We start from the raw sequence: 19,828 nt of genomic DNA, 5'->3' as shown, positions 1-19,828 counted from the left end.
TAGACTGCCTATTTCCTCTTCGTTTGTTAGGTCTGGTGGGTTTTTATCTTGCTCCTTCATCTGCTGTGTGTTTTTCTGTCTTCTCATCATTTTGCTTATCTTACTGTGTTTGGGGTCTCCTTTTTGCAGGCTGCAGGTTCATAGTTCCCATTGTTTTCGGTGTCTGTCCCCAGTGGCTAAAGGTGGTTCAGTGAGCTGTGTAGGCTTCCTGGTGGAGGGGACTAGTGCCTGTATTCTGGTGGATGAGTCTGGATCTTGTCTTTCTGATGGGCAGGTCCACCTCTGGTGGTATGTTTTGGGGTGTCTGTGGACTTATTATGATTTTAGGCAGCCTCTCTGCTAATGGTGGGGTTGTGTTCCTGTCTTGCTAGTTGTTTGGCATAGGGTGTCCAGCACTGTAGCTTGCTGGTCGTTGAGTGAAGCTGGGTGCTGGTGTTGAGATGGAGATCTCTGGGAGTTTTTTGCCGTTTGATATTATGTGGAGCTGGGAGGTCTCTTGTGGACCAGTGTCCTGAATTTGGCTCTCCCACCTCAGAGGCACAGCACTGACTCCTGGCTGCAACACCGAGAGTGTTTCATCCACATGGCTCTCTTCTCTTCGAACCTGCTAGGCACTGGTTCGGCCCGGACCTGCTGGGATCAGACGAGACTGCATAATTTGCGTCGTACCTGCCAAGGAGCAAGTCTTCTTTAAATTAATGCTTTGACTGTAGATATGATCCTCATATCTGCAAATATGCTATGGATATGTATTTTTATCCATTGTGTATACTTATCCACCCTTTATCTCTCACATGACTCTCTAGAGGGGAATGTTATACTTCGTTTGGCTTTGAGATTGGTTGTATTCCCTTACTGAATAAATCTTCTTTTCTTAATTCTGCTTTGCTTTTTTATTTTTGCTAATTTCTTCATTTCTAATATTTGAGGAGATAACATTGAGTGAGTGTGATTGAGAACCCTGCCATATTAAACCATTTTGTGTTTGCATTATTCTACTAGTAAAGACAGTGAGTGTTTTCTCCAATAAAAATTTTTAACTAGTAGGTTAGATAAATGACCCAATTCTGTTATTTATCCAAAATCCTGTCATATATGTTTTTTGAGTCTTTGTTAGTTTTAAGATCATCTAAGTTTTTGTTTTATTTGGAACTTTTATGCAGAGGGGGAATTAATCATATTCCTTGAACCACAGCATGTCTTTGGTCTGTATTAGATCTCTTTTGATTGATTGACTGATTTGAATTAACTTTTTCATTAACTACCTTTTATCCTCATTTCCTAGTCCTGTTGCCATTCTTGCTGTAGGTATTTGATGGCTTTTTGTTTGTATAACCCAGTCAAACATGAGTATGAACATAAAGTACATGTATTGTTAGTTGACATAAATGGTATAGTAAGAAGACCTTCTTCCATATCTTCTTTTTTTTTTTAATACAGCACTGTGCTTTATGATCTATCCACATTGCTCTGTGTACATATGGTACATAATAAGTTTGTTTTTTATGTCTCTGAAATGTATAGGTCATTTTCAGGAGAACTTAGGCCATCTGGAAGTTGGATTGGCTTATATATTTTATCAGAGTATTTTAGGAAATTTTTTTAATTTTTATTTTTGGCCATGCAGTGTGGCATGTGGGATCTTCGTTCCCTGATCAGGGATTGAACCCATGCCCCATGCATTGAGAGTGTGGAGTCTCAACCACTGGACCACCAGGGAAGTCCCTAGGAAAATTGTTATTCAACTCCGTGGTTATAAACAATGAATTTAAGGGTTAATGATCATTCATAACTAAAATTTCCAGCATTTAATTAAACACAGAAACTTTTAAGTAAGTACTAGAATAGCCTGACCCGGCAGACAATGGAGCCTTTGTTAGAAATGAAGGAAGAATAGGGACATATCATGCTTTTAAAAAATCATCTTTACTGAGGTATGATTTACATACAAGAAAGTTCATCCAAAATTTGACACATTTTGACAAAAGTATACAGTCATGTAACTATCACCACGATTATGATATAGGAGATTTCCATTGGCTGAAAACACCCCTGTACCCTATTCAGTTAATCCTCTTCCTACTTACTATCTCCTCGCAATCACTAAAATGCTTTCTGTCAGTATAATTTTGCCTTTTCTAAGATTTCCTATAGATGGAATCATATAGATTATAGTCTTTTGTGTCTGATTTCTTTCACTTAGCATAATGCTTTTGAGATTTTTTTCATGTCATTATATGTATCAATGATTCCTTGTCATTTCTGAGTAGTCTCAACATATTGATATATTGCTATTTATTATCCTTTAATTAGTTGATGGAAATTTGGATTCTTTACAGTTTTTGGCTATAATGAATAAAACTTCTCTGAATATTTGAATAGAAGAATTTGGGCATATGCTTTTATTTCTCTTGTTAAATTGCTAAAATGTTCTTCAAAAGACATTGTTAATGTATGTGTATCTATACAATAGATTATTTGGCAATAAAAAGGACTGAACTCCAAATGCGTCCAAATACATTGATGTATCTCAAAAACATTAAACTCAATGAAAGAAGCCAGGCACAAGCAACCACATATTGTATGATTCCATTATGTTAAATATCCACAAAAGGTGCAGCTATAAAGACAGAAAGTAGATTAGTGACTGCCTGTGGCATGATTAACAGGAAAGAGGGATTAAAGTAAATATGTACGAGGTATTATAGTGGGATGATGAAAATGTTCTAAAGCTGACTCATGGTGATAATGTACAGCTTGGTAAATTTAATAAAAAAGAAAAAAATCACTGAGTAGTATACTTGAAAATGGTGAATTATATGATATGTAAAAATGCATTAATTGTTATTTTTAAAAGATGTCAGTAAAATTAAAAGATAAGACAGACTAGGAGAAAATGTGAAACATATATCTGATGAGGGACTTAAATTCAGAATATATAACTCAATAATATATTAAATTCAGAATATGTAACTCAATAATAAACAAATAACTTGATTTTTTTTAATGGGCAGAATATTTGAGCAGAAACCTCACCAAAGGAGATATACAAATAGCAAGTAAACACATAAAATGATTTCAACATCATTAGTCATTAGCAAAATGCAAATTAAAACCACTACACACTGAAAGTTAACAAAAATGTCAGAGTAAGGGCCTCTGAAAATTTTCTCCTTCCTAAAATCAGAAAACTAGCAAAAATTGTCAAGATCAACTTTTCAAAATTTAGAATTAGCCAAAGACTTGCAGCAATCTGGAGAGTGTTATTTAAGAAAAATAGCTGACTGTTGGAAAGAACAGCAAGCTTTGTGGCATTTTAACTTGCCCTATTTCTGTCCTTACCTTTCTTCCTCTGTGATAGTCTTGAAAAACCAACAGCCCACAATTTCAGTGGAAACCAGCAGCCTGGCAGCCGTTGACGGAAGCAGAACAGAGTTGGAGCTCCTTCAAAGCATCATTCCCAGAGAGCTGTCATTATCTGACCTGTCTAGTGGTTCCCTGGAAGGGCATTACTCACAAGCTGTCTTTGTTTGCCTTTTTCCTTGGGGAGAAGAAGGGTGCTTGTCTAAAACAATTAAATGCAATTGATTAACTTTGGAACTGCCTGAGGTAATGGATAGCAGTTGGGGCAAACAATAAACTAACAGCTTTTCTTGTTAAAGGATAAGCTGGGAAATGATATGTCCATAGGGGGTTTTGAAAAGCTCTGACTTATTCTTGGAAATTAGAAGACCACTTGAATTTGTAGAGCTTTGGGCATGCCCAGGGCCATCCACATGCTCAGGTAAGACCTTAGTAGACCTTAAGTTCTCACCTCTGGATGACCTTGAGGCTCTGTGCAAACAGGAAGTGAAGGCTAAGGCAGAGTTGCCCACTATCTTAGTGTTGAAGGTGTGCCCTGAAACATACACAGAGCCTCTTAGTAAACACTGGAAGACTTATTGGTTCCAGGCATTTAAGGAAATCTCTGTCTAATCATTAGGAGACCACTAAGCTAACCGAATAGATACTTTAGTGCCCACACATGACAAAGAATACAGACTTTACAGATCAGTTCAAAAATGTAAACAAACAAGTGGACAACAACAAACTCTGAGTATGGGGATAATCTGATTTCCAGAGTTGTCACATTATATTATTAAACTTGTCCACTTTTCAACAAAAAATTATAAGACATGCAAAGAAACAAGAAAGTATGGCCCATACACAGGAAAAAAACAGCAATCAATAGAGTGTCCCTTACAAAGCCTAGATGTTGGACTTCTTATTAGACAAGACTTTAAGTCAGCTATTTTAAATATGTTCAGAGAACTAGAGAAAACCATGCTTAAAAACTAAGGAAAGAATGAGAACAATGTCTCACTAAATTAAGAATATCAATAAAGAGATAAAAATTATAAAAAGAAATCAAATAGAAATTGGGACTTGAAAAGTACAATAACTTATATTAAAAATTCACTGGAGGGCCTTAACAGCATATTTGATCAGGCAAAAGAAAAAGTCAGCAGTCTGAGGAAAAAAAAAATGTAGAAGAACAAAGAGCCTCAGAGACCTGTGGGACACCATCAAGCACAGCAACATATGCATAACAGGAACTCCAGAAGAAGAGGAGAAAATGAACAGGATAGAAAATATTTGAAGAAATAATTGGCTAAAAATTTCCCAAAATTTGATGACAAACATTAATCTATATATCCAAGAAGCTAAACAAATTCCAAGTAGGATGAACTTAGAGAGATCCATATCTAGATACATCATAAGCAAAATGTTGAAAGACAAAGAAAGAATCTTGAAAGCAGCAAGAAAGGAGCATCTCATCACATAAAAGGGATCCTCAGTAAGATTGAATTGATTTCTTATCAGCAACCATGGAAGCCAAAGGCAATGGGAGGACAAATAAAAAGAAAGAAAAAACTGTCAACCAAGCACAACTATCTTTAAAATGAAAGAGAAATTAAGACATTCCCAGATAAACAAAACCTGGAAGAATTTGTTGCTAAGCAGACCTACCCTATGAGAAATACTAAAGGGAGTCCTACAGGCTGAAATTAGAGGACACAGACATTAACTTGAATCCACATGAAGAAATAAAGAACACCAGTAAAGTTACCTACATAAGAAATAAAAAGAAAATATAAATGCATTTTTTGCTTGTAACATGTTTTTCTCCTATCTGATTTAAAAGGCAACTGCATAAAATAGTAATCATAAATGTATGTTGATGTGAACACAATTTATAAATATATAATTTATATGACAGTAACAGCACAGAGAGGGGAGATCATGGAGTTTTTGTATAGTGCTGAAATTATTTGGCTATTAATCTGAGCTAGGAGGTTATAAATTAAGATGTTAATTGTAATCCCTAGATGAACCACTAAGAAGGTAATTTTTTAGAACAGTAAAAAAAAAAGAAAATTTAAAAAGTATGCCAGAATATCTATTTAACACAGAACAAGATAGTAATAGAAGAAATGAGAAACAAAAAGGCATAAGCTATACAGAAAATAAATAGCAAAATGGCAGATATAAATCCTGTCTTATCAGTAATTAAATGTAATTTACATTAAATGTAAATGAATTAAATACTCCAACTAAAAGGCATAGATAGGAGGACTTGATAGAAATATATGATCCAACTATATGGTTTTTACAAGAGAAACACTTTAGGTTCAAAGAAATAAATAGGTTGAAAGTAAAAGGATGAGAAAATATATACCATGCAAGCAGTAACCAAAAGAGAGCTGGAGTGGCTATACTAATACCAGACAATTTAACAGCCTTTAAATTGTTATTAGAGGGCTTCCCTGGTGGCGCAGTGGTTGAGAGTCCGCCTGCCGATGCAGGGGACACGGGTTCGTGCCCCTGTCCGGGAGGATCCCACATGCCGTGGAGCAGCTGAGCCTGCGCGTCCGGAGCCTGTGCTCCGCAGCGGGAGAGGCCACAACAGTGAGGGGCCCGAGTACCGCAAAAAAAAAAAAAAAAAAAAAAAAATTGTTATTAGAGACAAAGGACATTTTATACTATAACAGGGTAAATCTATCAAGAAGATATAACATTTATAAATATATATGTAACTGGCAACATAGTCCCAAAAACGTGAAGCAAAAGCAAACAGAATTGAAGGGAGAAATCGACAATTCAACAATAATAGTTGTAGACTTCAGTACCCCATTTTCAATAATGGATAGAACAACTAGGCAGAAAATCAACAAGAAAATAGAAGACTTGATTAACATTATAAATGAACTAGACCTAACAGACATCTGTAGAGCACACCACCAATAATAGCAGAATACATATTCTTCTTGTGTGCACGAGGAACATCTCCAGAATAGACCACGTGTAAGCCATAAAACAAACCTCAATACATGTGAGAGGATTGAAATCATACAAAGCATGTTTTCTGATCACAATGGAGTGAAATTAGAAGTCCATAACAGAAGGAAATTGAGAAATAAGCAAATATGTGGAAATTAAACAGCATACTTCTAAATAACCAATGGGTCAAAGGAGAAATCACATGGTAAATTAGCAAATAGTTTGAGATGAATGAAAAAGAAAGCACCATACAAAAACTTATGAGATTCAGCAAAAGCAGTGCTTAGAGGGACATTCATAGCTGTAAACACCTATATTTAAAAAGAAGAAAGATCTCAAATCAATACCTTCTACCTTAAAAAACAAGGGAAAAAAGCAAACTAAATTTATAATAAGCAGAAGTTAGGAAATAATAAAAACTAGAATGTAAAAATCAATAAAAACCACCACACATGCTGTAGAATTGCTAAAATTAAAAAGACTGGCAATACCATCTACTGGCAGAGATATGGAATAACTGGAACTCTGGCACCTTATTGATGGGAATGTAAAATAGCGCAGACACTTTGGAAAACATTGGACCAGTTTCTTATAAAGTTAAATGTATACTTGCCATACAACCCATCAATCCCATTCCTAGATATTTACCCAAGAGTCATGCCATTTTTCGTAAGTTAGAACTTCAAATAGGGACATAATAATTTCTTGAAGATAGTATCACCAAAGAAAACCTTAATAACAAAACTATTATTTATTTTAATCCCTGGTAGTCTTAAAAATGAAACTCTAAGTAAAATGGCTTATCTCAGTTCCTGGATCTTGTATATAAATATATTTGGGTTTACATAAAATGGATTTTAGAACTGTGCAAGTACAGTTGACCCTTGAACAACAAGGGTTTGAACTGCAGGCTCCACGTATACGCAGAATTTTTACATTAGTAAGTACTACAGTACTAGATCTACAGTTGGTTGAATCCATGGATGTGGAACCTCGGATATGGAGGAACCACTTACACGGGGGCTGACTATAAGCTATACAAGGAGGATTTTCAACTGTGCTGCTGAGGGCTGGCACCCCTAACCCCCATGTTGTTAAAGAGTCAACTATATTTTATTTTTTTAAGTGATTGCATGTATAAAAGTTCTCAAATTTTGCTCTCTTTGAGTTTCTGTAAGGCAGATATTGGCTTTAGATAGCCCAATGACTGATCTTTCATTTGGAATCTAAAATTACAGCTTGAGTTTTCTGGTGACATTGTGAATTCATTCTCAGATTTTGAACTTACTTTTGTTCATATTTTTGCAGGTTTATTGCTTCACCTCTAGCAAAAACAATTGGCATTAAAGAGGAAGTTCGAAAGAAGATTACACCAAATACTGTTTTAGAGAATTTTTTCAAACATTCCACAAGGAAACCATCTCAAGTAAGTACAGATTCTTCGTTTTTGGATTTTAAAATCTCCTTTCTTAATGTTTCAATCATCTGTGGTTTACCTTATCTGTGCAAAAAATCTGTTTCAGTTGAGCAGCAAATGACTTGAATCATTTGATTTCTTTTTCTTTATTGATAAGTTATACAGCATTCTGAGCATAATATAAAATGAAAAATAAATATTATAATATAAAACTACAAACATTGCTAGTGTTGAATGCTAACAATCAATGCCATAATTTGGGTGTACATGTCAAAATTTAATTTTTAATGGTAGCATATATACAAATATACTAATGAAAAAAGATCATTGTTAAGGCAGAGTTGCCCATATCTGACACTTTTGATAATTGTGACACCATCAATATACACTACACACACTATGAAAGTGTCTATTGGGTGGCTTTCCTGAGAAGGACACTTTACTTTATCCAAGACCTCAAAATACTCAGAAATATACTGTGCCCCTACCCACTCCCCAGAGATAGAACAGTTAGGAGAGTCACAAATCTCTTCTCAATATGAGATGTACTTGATGAAATGTTATGGTGCGCTGCATGTTTACGCCACAGAAAATGGCTTTAACCTAAAAGTTATATTTAAAAATAATAGTGTCTAAGCAAGTCTAGTTATACCCCCATATTTAAATGAGAGATGAAATAAAAACTTCTCCAAAAGTGGCGCACCCTCTATGATGAATACAGACATCTCTCACCAGTAATTTAAAAGTCAAAAGTATGTGCTAACACAATTTTAGGATAGATAGATTTTTAAGGTCCTGAACTTGTCTGCTGAATTCACTTGCTTTTCCTATGAGCCTTTCTATCACTGGTCTGGTGGGCTCCCTGCACAAAGAAGCCACGTTGAGGTCTGACCACATAGCACCAGGCATCATGTTCAGAATTGTTCACAGCTAGCCAGCACTGTCTCTAACTTGTTCTGCCCTCAACTTCTGTATGTGCCTTTTTTTCTAAAATGAGGACAGTCTGACAAGCCATCTCCACGTGTTCTTTATTTCCTTGTGCTCTAAAAGACTGCAGTCATTCATCTAAATACTGTTGTTACCACTGGTGATAATAATGCCTAAGCATCATTTCATGTTTTTCAGACAAGAAATTATTTAGCTGTGTTTATGAAAAGTTAGGACTCTTTCAGAGAGTCCTTATTATCCTTCTCTGTTTCTCTCTGAGAATAACTAACCTTGGTAATACCTTGCATAAAACATGAAGAACAGTAGTAGCTATCAGTTACTTGCTGTGCTTGCTGTACAGCTTTTTAGGATATTTTTTTAAATGTAGAAAATTCGGCTCTTATCAAGTTTCTCTGCTATGGAGAGAAATTAGCCATGTGACAGTTAAAGAAAAACTAAGAAAAACTGAAAGAGATTTAGAGATTAGGTCATCTTTCTTCTTTATGATCGAGATGAGGAAACTAAGGTCAACAGAGGAAATGACCTGTCCTAGGTCATGCAGCTAATCAGTGGCTAAATCCCCAGCTGGACCCTGGCCCATGGCTCCCATGCTGTTTCTGCTATGCCCAAATGATGTCTTTTTCTGTGAATAGAATGTTAAAAATATATTTCAGAGTCTGGAGCTGTGTGTGTAAGTATTTGTTCTAACTCAACTGACAGTACACCATGGCTTAGTGTAGATATAATTTGGACATTTGCATCAAGTAAGAGAAATGTTATATATCAACTTCAAGTGTTAGAAAGCTTACTCTACTAAACCATGAAGATGAAGGGACATAATTAAAACACCTAATTTATATTGCTCATAGATTACAAAATCAAGGCAGTATTTGTATAACAGATCAAGATGACAAGTTGGCCAGTAAAATGCCCATAGAATAAAAGTACTAGAACTTAGGAAGATAGAAGAATATAGTAGAGGAATGCAAAGCACCTGCCTTAATAGTGATTTCAGATGTGGAAACAAAATAATATCACAATACCTCCACACATTAACTTGGCCAGTGTCATACAGGTAGCATTTTTGCTTAATTTATAGCTGAAGTAAGACAAGTTGCTGGGAGGACTAAAAAAAAATTTTGTGCTGATTCAAGGGATGGGTGGGTATTCCGAACCTGTAATCTCAAGGCACTGCAGTGGTAATACAGGTATCTAACACCTGACTTTATTAAAAGAAACTGCGGACACAAATCTGAGGATGCTTCTTCAGCTGCAATAGACTGTACCAATAAAAACAAAAACATTTCAGTATATGCAGTATCAATTCTGGACTGGTTAGCACAGAAGGGTATAACATGGTATTGATAGGTCCAAAATGCTGTACACATGAACCTCCATTGGGAATTGTTTTGTTTTTTTCATTTAAAAAAATTTTTTAGCTGCGCCATGCGGCACATGGGATCTTAGTTCCCTGAACAGGGATCAAAACCACACCCCCTGCATTGGAAGCATGGAGTCCCTGGACTGCCAGGGAAGCCTCTCTATTGAGAGTTTTGATCTGCGATTTCGCACACTTCTTTTGTGACTGTGTATGTGCAGCTGTGTGTCCACTGTTTTTATATGTGCGTGTCTCGCTCTGTGTGTATCTCAATGACAACTTCAAGATGTACTGAGAGAGAACCATGATAACATACCAATATCTCTGGCCAGCAGATCAATTTTCCTGCTGTTGGTAAAATGAAGGAACAGCAGAACTTATTAACTAGCCCATTTCCTCAGCAAAATCATGTTGAGAACTGCTGCAGAACAAACGAGTGTGTAGTTCTCTAAGATGTCTAAAGAAAATGTGGTGCCATAAGGCTGACATAAAGCAGGTATTGTGGTCCACGGGGCATTCCAGTTTGCTAGCTTGTTTCAACCACAGATTCAAACATTTTTAGGGCAAACAGCTCTCTAGTCCAGTTTATTTTACGGATGAGAGTCAAAGAATTCAAGTGGCTCCTCCACAGTCCCAGAAGGTTGGTTTTTGCATCAAGTAGCCAGGCCTCATAGCCCCATTTGGTGCTCTTCCTTCAGGCCACACTACTTCTCCCTGAGGTTCTGCTTGAGAGCCTTTCCCTTCTACAGACACACACTCTATCGTGTCAGGCTAAAAACATGGATTGTGAGAAAAGACTGTGTGTGGAGGTGAGCAAATTAACCACTCTGAGCCTCAGTTTCCCCTTCTGTGAGCTGAGCATGTTAACAGCACTTACCTCACAGCGCTCTCAATTCAGAGATTGAATTGAGTACTTAGAATAGTGCCCAGCACACAGTCAAGGTCAGCTGTTGTTATTTGTAGTCTGTGCCTATCATATAGACTTCTCCAGGAGCATTCTCAAATATGTCTTCCCAACTTAAATTATCCCAAGAGAATGTCATTTGTTTCCTATTTATGCTTGTTTGTATTTCCATAACATCTTACACAATTTTCTGTACATAGTAGGTGTTCAATAAAATGTTTGTTTCATGTATCATTAACAAAATACTACTAAAGACTTTTGTTTGCAAGATGATTTCTATCCCAATAAAATTGTAGGTCTATGAGGCCAGTATTGCCAAGACTTTCAACCAGATTCATCTGTGCTCCAAATCAGAAAAAAAAAATGCTTCAGATCATGTTTGATCACTGTCCTCTAGAAGCATTTATTCAGCAGATATCTGTAGAAATGATGGGATAATTAAATTGGATTGTTCTCAGATCTGGGAAAATTCCAGTGTGAGGACAGGGACTTTGCTCACTGCTGAACACCGTCTCCACCTCTGCTCACTCCTGGCACTTCATTCTTTACACCTGCAAGAGGGAGACTTCAAAATGTAAACATTCTGTAACCTACAGATAAATTCCAGGCAAGGCCCTCCTTGCTGTGGCCTTAGCCACATCTTTCCTCCTCACCTCTCTGTATGTTTCCACCCTGCAAGGCCTCTATCTGTCCCTCAAGTGCCCCCAACTCCCCCATGTTCTCATCTCCAGACAACCTTACATGCTGCCAGGACACTCCTTCTTCATCCTCTCCTTCTTGGGGCATTTTTCAGGGTTCAGCATAAGTGTAACTTCCAGGAACTGCCTATGTAAAGTTAGGTCCCATGGTACCCTTATCCTCCCCTATCTCAGCACTCATGATATTTTTTTAGAATCCTTTGTTGCATTTTCTGACTTCCTCGCCAGACAGACTTTACCCTGTGAAGGGGAGGCCCATACTGGTCTTTTTCATTTAGATCTCCAATAGAAAGCAGAATGCCTGCAGGAAGTAGACACCAATAAATAGTTGCCAATTCAGTCTTGTCAAAAACACAAAAACAAACCAAAACAACAACAACAAAAAACAGCAGGTGAACCCTTGGCCTACAAAATAATAGGTATTAGAGAGGATAATTTACAAGGAAACAGAGTATAATGTGGGCTATATCTCGGTTTTGTTTTGTTTTGCTTTCTTTCTCTAGATTAAGTAATAGGCTAGCAGTTCAGTAGGTATGTAGTTGCAATTAGTCCTTTGCCTGTCTTCAGCACGAGAGCTTCTTTAGGAATTTTATCTACTGTTGTCCTGTGCGCCTGAACAATTATGTAAACTATACACAATAACATAGCAGAAGCTCCACGACTGATCACAGACAGCTGGGTGTGCAGCCAACTGGCCCACGGTCAGGCTTTGTTTGACCTTCACCAATCTTGGTCCATGATTGGTTTAAATTTACTTTAAACTTAAACATTTAAATTTAAACATTAAAATTTAAAGTAAATTCAACATTTAAAAAAAAAAAAACCTAGCGATTTCACATCAGATTTCTGGGACTGCACTTTCACTCTGGGAGCCATCAGTCAGAGCTGGGTCGCCACTCTCCCTTTGGGATGGGCCATGTGCTTTCCTGTTGGCTGCATCCATATGGCTCCTGCTTATTTCCTCAAAACTGAGGCTGAGGGACAATTTTATTTTTCTCCTACTAAAGTTAGGAGTAAGCTGAAATATTTCTTGTACTCAACATAGGAAAATGAAAGATCAAGGAGACTGATGTTTCAAAAAATATTACAGAGCTTATTTCCTTGTGGAAGTGGAAAGTACTGTAGGTTTAACATATAAAGCATGTCTGTGTTGAAAGAATAAAACTTAAAATCCCACCATGAAGCAGACCTGGTCCTCTCAATCATTTTGGGTTCTTGTTTGGCCCTGGGAGAACTTCAAATCTGTGACCTTTGAGCTAATCCATCATCCATATTGTTTTCAATTTTAAATCATAACCTACAACTTCTGCCTTCCAGAGGAGAAGCAATCATCATTATTATAGTCAGCAATCCTTAATCCTTTTTTACAATTGGAGTTATTTCAGATTAGTTTGAAATAGGCTGTACATCTGATTAAATGTGAAAGTTTTGGAACTGGTAGAAAGATTGTGTGAAATAACAGAAAAGACAGGAGCCTAAGTTCTTGTTTTCACTTTGCTACTGGTTTTAGGTCTTGGACAAGTTGTTAAAACCCTTGGAGTTCCATTTTTTTCATAAGAAAAAATGAAGAGATTGGGTTTGATTGACATCTTAAACTACACTACTCTACCTGGAACCTAGGAGGCCCTAAATAAAATTGGCTGAATGAGTGAGCCACATATTAACTTGAATATATGGGTTGCTACCGACTTACAGAGAATTGGTCTTTCTTAACAACTCAGAGTTCTGGGAACTAACATTCTCTCTGTTTTGAGGTGTGTGTGTGTGTGTGTGTGTGTGTGTGATTCCATGAGCAAAAGAGGTAAATGCACTGGCTCAAGGTCTAATGCAGAACTCTCTCCTCTCCAGTGCACAAGCACTTGTAACCCAATCTCACTGTCTCTTGACTGCCTGCCACCCTGACTCTACTCTTAAGCACTCATTCATTTGTTTCATCCCCTTTCAGACTGATATTTATGGACTGGCAAAAAAGTGTAACTTGACAGAGCGCCAGGTTGAAAGATGGTTTAGGAGTCGGCGGAATCAAGATAGGCCTTGCAGGATGAAGAAATTCCAAGAAGCTTGGTAAGAAGGACAGTTAAAGCTTTTGAAATGGTACAGTTTTATATGGAGCAGAATAGTCATCTCAGAAGGAATCCTTAGGATGCAGCAGAAGAAGGGTTTGAACCCTCTCTGTCACTTACCAATCAGGAGTTTGATGCTAGTCACTCATCCACCTCTTGTGCTTCACTTTCCTTCTCTATGAAACAAGGTAAGCTATGAACTCTCTTAGTTGAACAGGAGATGTTATGTACTTATCTTTAAAGTCCAGAAAAATCATAAAAATGTCTTAACCTGGTGTTTATCTTTTCTAGGGTATCAGTTGGCCCTAGCTCATCTGACTATCGCCTGTTTCTAATCACATTACTCTATCACATTATAAGAGCAGAGAATGTCTGAGAGGGTGCTGTCCTCCTCTCTCAACACAGATGGAGAGGACTTCGTTCTGTCTCACTTGGCTCTTACTCCACCCCTGCCTGTGGACTGGGCAGCCAGTTCCTCTGGGTTTCTGCCTGGTTTAGTAGGGGGTCAGGATGAACTGGGCAACACATAGGGTTTTTGCAGAGCTGACTGCTTCAAATACATTCTGAGTGCAGTGAGACTGTACCACACTTATTTTTGGCTTCATTACAACTCTGTTTTTTTTTCTCTTTGCAGAGTATTATAGTATCGATACTTTAGGTTACTCCCTTGGTGGCAAAAACTGACACCTGTGCCAAAAAGAGGGTCTAGGTCATTGCTCTTACTTTGTTCCTCTTCTTTACATCCAGACAATGTCTGTTAGTTGGGAATTTTTTTTTTTTTTTTTTTTTTTTTGCAGTACGTGGGCCTCTCACTGCTGTGGCCTCTCCCACTGCAGAGCACAGACTCCGGACACGCAGGCTCAGTGGCCATGGCTCACGGACCTAGACGCTCCGCGGCACATGGGATCTTCCCGGACCAGGGCACGAACCCGTGTCCCCTGCATCGGCAGGCGGACTCTCAACCACTGCGCCACCAGGGGAGCCCAGTTGGGAAATTTTGATGCCACATTCTACATGCCAATAGCATTCCTTCTTTTTGCCTGTTTCTTAAGGTCCTCACATTGCCTAGTGACTTTCACCAGATGTTTTTGTTTTGATGGTAAAGTGGATAGGGAGCTGGCATAAGACTCAAATAAAGAAACCAAGCCTGTGGAAGGCTAAACTTTAATGACTTTTTAAAATACCTATGCATTGCCGGGTACAGTCATCCTGCTGTGAAACTGGTGATGTTTAGAGGCACAGACCAAGTGTTCATGGTGTCTCGAGACTTTTTTCCTCATCAGCAGGCTTCCGTTGCCTTTCCCACAGTGGCTAGAGGTATATGACCTGGTTTGTTTTCCAACTGCTTCTCTCTGAGTTTTAGCTCTTGAGAGATTGGTTAATACTGTGTTTCTGCTATGTCAGCTTGGCCCAAGTGAATCTCTCTGGACCGTCACTACAAAACACTACAAACTGGAGCTGTTTTCACATTACATCTTCCTGTCTTTCTGCTATCATTCATTTATTCTTTCTTTCTTTCTTTCTTTCTTTCTATCAAATGACTCTTATCTTAAATAAAGTCCCCAGGCAGGGACTAACTCTCAGCCTCTGAGCTGAATCATACTGCAGTGAAATTCTGGGAATTTCTTATACATTATAGTGCCTTCCAGTTTATAAATAATCTTGGATTGATCCTCCTAGCAACAGTGTGAGGCAGTCAGGGAAAGTGGGGCCCTGTTTGAGAAATGAGAAACTGCACATCATGTAGTTTAAGGAACTTGCTCAAGGTCGCCGGGCTGTTGGATGTCTGTTGCCCTTAGGCCTTCTGACTCCTTTTCTGATACTCTTTCTGCTCACTGTACTGCCCCTGCCACCTAATGCTGACCTCTCAGAAGCAGGGAACCCTATATGTCAAGTAACTGGGTGAGAAGGACCCAACATTTGGAATCTAGCGGTCAGTGAGTCTGCTAGAAGTCAGCCACAGAGTTCAGGCTAGAGAAGGGAATTTCAAGTTGCTATTATCAATCAGTCAGGCAATGCAGAGGGTTGTGTGGACCATCTTCTTGGTATGTGGCACTATCCTAGATCATATGGACTTGTAGATATTGAGGGAAGTAAAAGTGGAAGGTATGGTCACTGGCCTAAAGCAGCTAATCAGGGAGATGAGACTATCACTTATGAAACCACAACATCTGTTGTTGTTCCATTCCCAATGGTACATGGGCCTGTATACCTGTGGTCTACAGTCATGTTCAGATGTGATCTGGGCATTCAAAGGAGGTGGCGTCAGCAGAGTTGGATACATTAGACAAAGGCTTTCTAGAGGTCAGGCATAAGCTGGACCTTGAGGGGAGGGATGGGTCAGATTTCCATAAGAAAAGAAAGCATGGGGGCTTCCCTGGTGCCACAGTGGTTGTGGGTCTGCCTGCCAGTGCAGGGACACGGGTTCGAGCCTTCGTCCGGGAGGATCCCACATGCTGCAGAGCAGCTGGGCCCATGTGCCACAGCTACTGAGCCTGCGCTCTGGAGTCCGTGAGCCACAACTACTGAGCCCATGCACCACAGCTACTGAAGCCTGCGCACCCGGGGCCCGTGCTCCACAACAGGGGAAGCCACCGCAATGAGGAGCCTGCGCACCGTAACGAGGAGTAGCCCCCGCTTGCCGCAGCTAGGGAGAGCCCGCATGCAGCAATGAAGACCCAACGCAGCAAAAATAAAATAAGTTAATTAAAAAAAAAAAGAAAGCATTATTTGAGGGCAGCGTGTTTTAAGTAAAGCAAAGGCAGGAAGCAGTACAATGTATTCAGGAGACAGGAGTGAACCCACAATTTTATAATTTAACTTTTGCATTATTCTTTAGCAATGTCACAAATATCAGGGAATTGTTAAAAGTTATTATGGATCAAATAAATAGACTAAAGCAAAGTACCAAGCTCTTTAATTGTATAGGGACTGCACTTTATTCCCTAGCTATGGGATGTGCTACAGGAATCATAGCAAGAGATACCTAGCCCAAGGCATTTTGGAAATCTCAGGAAACTTATTCTCCAACACAGAACTCTTACAAATTACTCTCCAACAGGCAGACACTTCTCCATATCAGGATGGATTAGTCTCTGAACATCTTAAGTTCAATGTATTGTTTCCATGGTTACTTTATTTAAGGATGACCCCTAAGCCCTGTTTCACAGAATTCAGGATTTTAATCCATAGCGACTCCTTTATTTTCAAGTCAAATTCCATATTAGCAGATCACTTTTCTTTTTAAAATAAGCATTTCCATTTAGCAATGAAAAGTTTAATAAAAACAGAGTAATTTCCAAGTATCTGTTGTATATAGGCAGTGGCGCCCCCCGGTGGTGGAGAGAGGCGCTCTCCTCCCGCTGGGTGGACTGCCGCTTGCCCAGCTGGCCCTCGGGCAGGTCCACTGCCTGCTTCATCCAGTTCCCCCACCGTTGAGCCCCATGTCCGTCCTGTCAGCGTCTCTCATGTCGCCCGAGTTCATTCCATCCAGATCCTCCCTGATCTCACCTGGCAGTCTCGTCTTTCAACATCACCATGTGAGTCTAACCAATCAATTTCTGGGTTTTTTTCCAAGAGTTTTTTTTTTAATTTTTCCGCTTACAATTATGTTTGTGTCAGCCATTCCTGGGGGTAAAAAAAGGACATTTTACTGCCTTAGGTTCATTTGAAGCAAGGAAGATAGCATTGACAAGAACATCATCATTCAGCTCATGGTTAGTGAAGTGCAGCAGCTCCCAAGCTTTTTGATTTCAGGACCCCTTTGTTCTCTTAAAAACTATTACAGAAAGAAGTTATACAGATTGCCAACAAACACATGAAAGGATGCTCAATATCACTAATCATTAGAGAAATGCAAATCAAAACTACAATGAGGTTATCACCTCACACCAGTCAGAATGGCCATCATCACAAAATCTACAAACAATAAATGCTGGAGAGGGTATGGAGAAAAGGGAACCCTCTTGCACTGTTGGTGGGAATGTAAATTGATACAGCCACTATGGAGAACAGGATGGAGTTTCCTTAAAAAACTAAAAAAAGAACTACCATATGATCCAGCAATCCCACTACTGGGCATATACCCTGAGAAAACCATAATTCAAAAAGAGTCATGTACCACAATGTTCATTGCAGCTCTATTTATAATAGCCAGGACATGGAAGCAACCTAAGTGTCCATCGACAGATGAATGGATAAAGAAGATGTGGCACATACATACAATGGAATATTACTCAGCCATGAAAAGAAATGAAATTGAGTTATTTGTAGTGAGGTGGAAGGACTTAGAGCCTGTCATACAGAGTGAAGTAAGTCAGAAAGAGAAAAACAAATACCGTATGCTAACACATATATATGGAATCTAAAAAAAAAAAAAATTGTTTCTGCAGAACCTAGGGGCAGGACAGGAATAAAGATGCAGATGTAGAGAATGAACTTGAGGATACGGGGAGGGGGAAGGGTAAGTTGGGACAGAATGAGAGAGTGGCATGGACATATATACACTACCAAGTATAAAATAGATAGCTAGTGGGAAGCAGCCGCATAGCACAGGGAGATCAGCTCGGTGCTTTGTGACCACCTAGAGGTGTGGGATAAGGAGGATGGGAGGGAGGGAGACGCAAGAGAGATGAGATATGGGGATATAAGTATATGTATAGCTGATTCACTTTGTTATACAGCAGAAACTAACACACCATTGTAAAGCAATTATACTCCAATAAAGATGTTTAAAAAAAAATACAGGATGCCCAGGTGAAGTTGAATTTCAGATAAATAACAATTTTTTTAGTATAGGCAGGTGCCAGTATTCATTGTTTATCTGAAAAATTAAAATTTAACTGTGCACTCTGTATTTTAACATTTTAACTGGCACCTCTATTCTTCACCATCAACTAGGAAAATATCTTGGGGATTTTGGTGAACTTCACTGATCCCTGAAATAAACAAGGTTAATGACAGAAAAAAAAAAAAAAAAACTATTACAGACCCCAAAGAGCATCTGCTTGTGTGTGTTATACCTACTGATATTTACTGTACTAGAAATTAGAACTGAAACATTTATAAAGCATTAGACTACACAAGCACATATGTCATCAGCTCTCAGAGGAATAATAACATCACAGGACATGTAGCCTCTGGGAAGAACCACTTCACACTTGAGAAGGAATAAGAGTGAAAAAGGCAAATAACATTTCAGTATTATTATGAAAGTATTTTGATGTCAGGGATCCCTGACTTTGAGAACCCCTAGCATAGCGTAACAGACCTGATAGGACTGGTCCAGGAGGATGTGAAACTTGTATTTTACTCTTGCATCTGGTTGTTACTGTACAGCCTTGAGGGTGAGTTATGTGATCTCTCTCAACCTCAGCATCCTTTGGTATTCATCTTATCTACCTTTTAAGGTTGTTGTGAGAACCAAGCAACAATACATAAAAGGGACTAATTATAGTACCTACTTAAGCTTGTTTTGAGGAAGAAAATGTGACATCACACAAGTGTGCTTAGCATAGTGCCTGGCACAGTGTCAAGAGGTCAATACATGTTTGAGAAACAAATAATATGAGATATGCCACCTAGACTTATGGCTTCCTTTGGGGCTGGCAGGTCTCATCATCACTTTTTTGTGCTTCTCGTTTGGCCAGAATAATCAAGGACCAAGGAAATGCTCTCTACATCTAAGCGTGGCGCTTTGCTGGACCAACAGTAAATAAAACAAGTGGGATCAAGTCTCAACTGGCTCATTTTTATGGCTCAACTTTCTGAGTAATTGAACCCTACTTTTTTCCCTGATCAAAACAAGCCATAAAGAAAAACTGCCATGTAGCTTAGAGACAGTGACAGTGTTCAGTAAACACCACTGGATTCAGGGTCCAAAGACCTATATTTCCGCGTCGACTGTGTCATTGCTCAGCTGGGTGAGCTGGGGGACGGCCTAGCCTTTATGAGCCTGGCTTCTCATCTCCCAAGTGGGGATAGGCCGATATTCCTCTTTCTTTTTTATCTCACAGATGTGTCGAGGAGAGCACTATAGGCATTACACAAATGTAAGGAACAAATGTTATTTTTAATATTGTTGCTTCAGCAATCATTAGATAAAACAGCACTAATTTTTTA

General features: G+C 38.7%; 1 protein-coding gene across 1 annotated transcript in view; it reads left to right on the top strand.

Moving 5' to 3' along the window:
* CERS3 (ceramide synthase 3) overlaps positions 1-19,828 on the top strand; it is a 121,565-nt gene that overhangs the window by 31,329 nt on the left and 70,408 nt on the right. The window contains exons 3-4 of the mRNA XM_032623620.1: positions 7,630-7,747; positions 13,591-13,709. Coding sequence (XP_032479511.1) covers positions 7,630-7,747; positions 13,591-13,709 — 237 coding nt within the window. The remainder of the gene's footprint in view (positions 1-7,629; positions 7,748-13,590; positions 13,710-19,828) is intronic.

The sequence above is a fragment of the Phocoena sinus genome, chromosome 2 (genome assembly GCF_008692025.1).
Source record: "Phocoena sinus isolate mPhoSin1 chromosome 2, mPhoSin1.pri, whole genome shotgun sequence".
Taxonomy (NCBI): domain Eukaryota; kingdom Metazoa; phylum Chordata; class Mammalia; order Artiodactyla; family Phocoenidae; genus Phocoena; species Phocoena sinus.
This window is presented reverse-complemented; position numbering and strand designations above follow the sequence as displayed.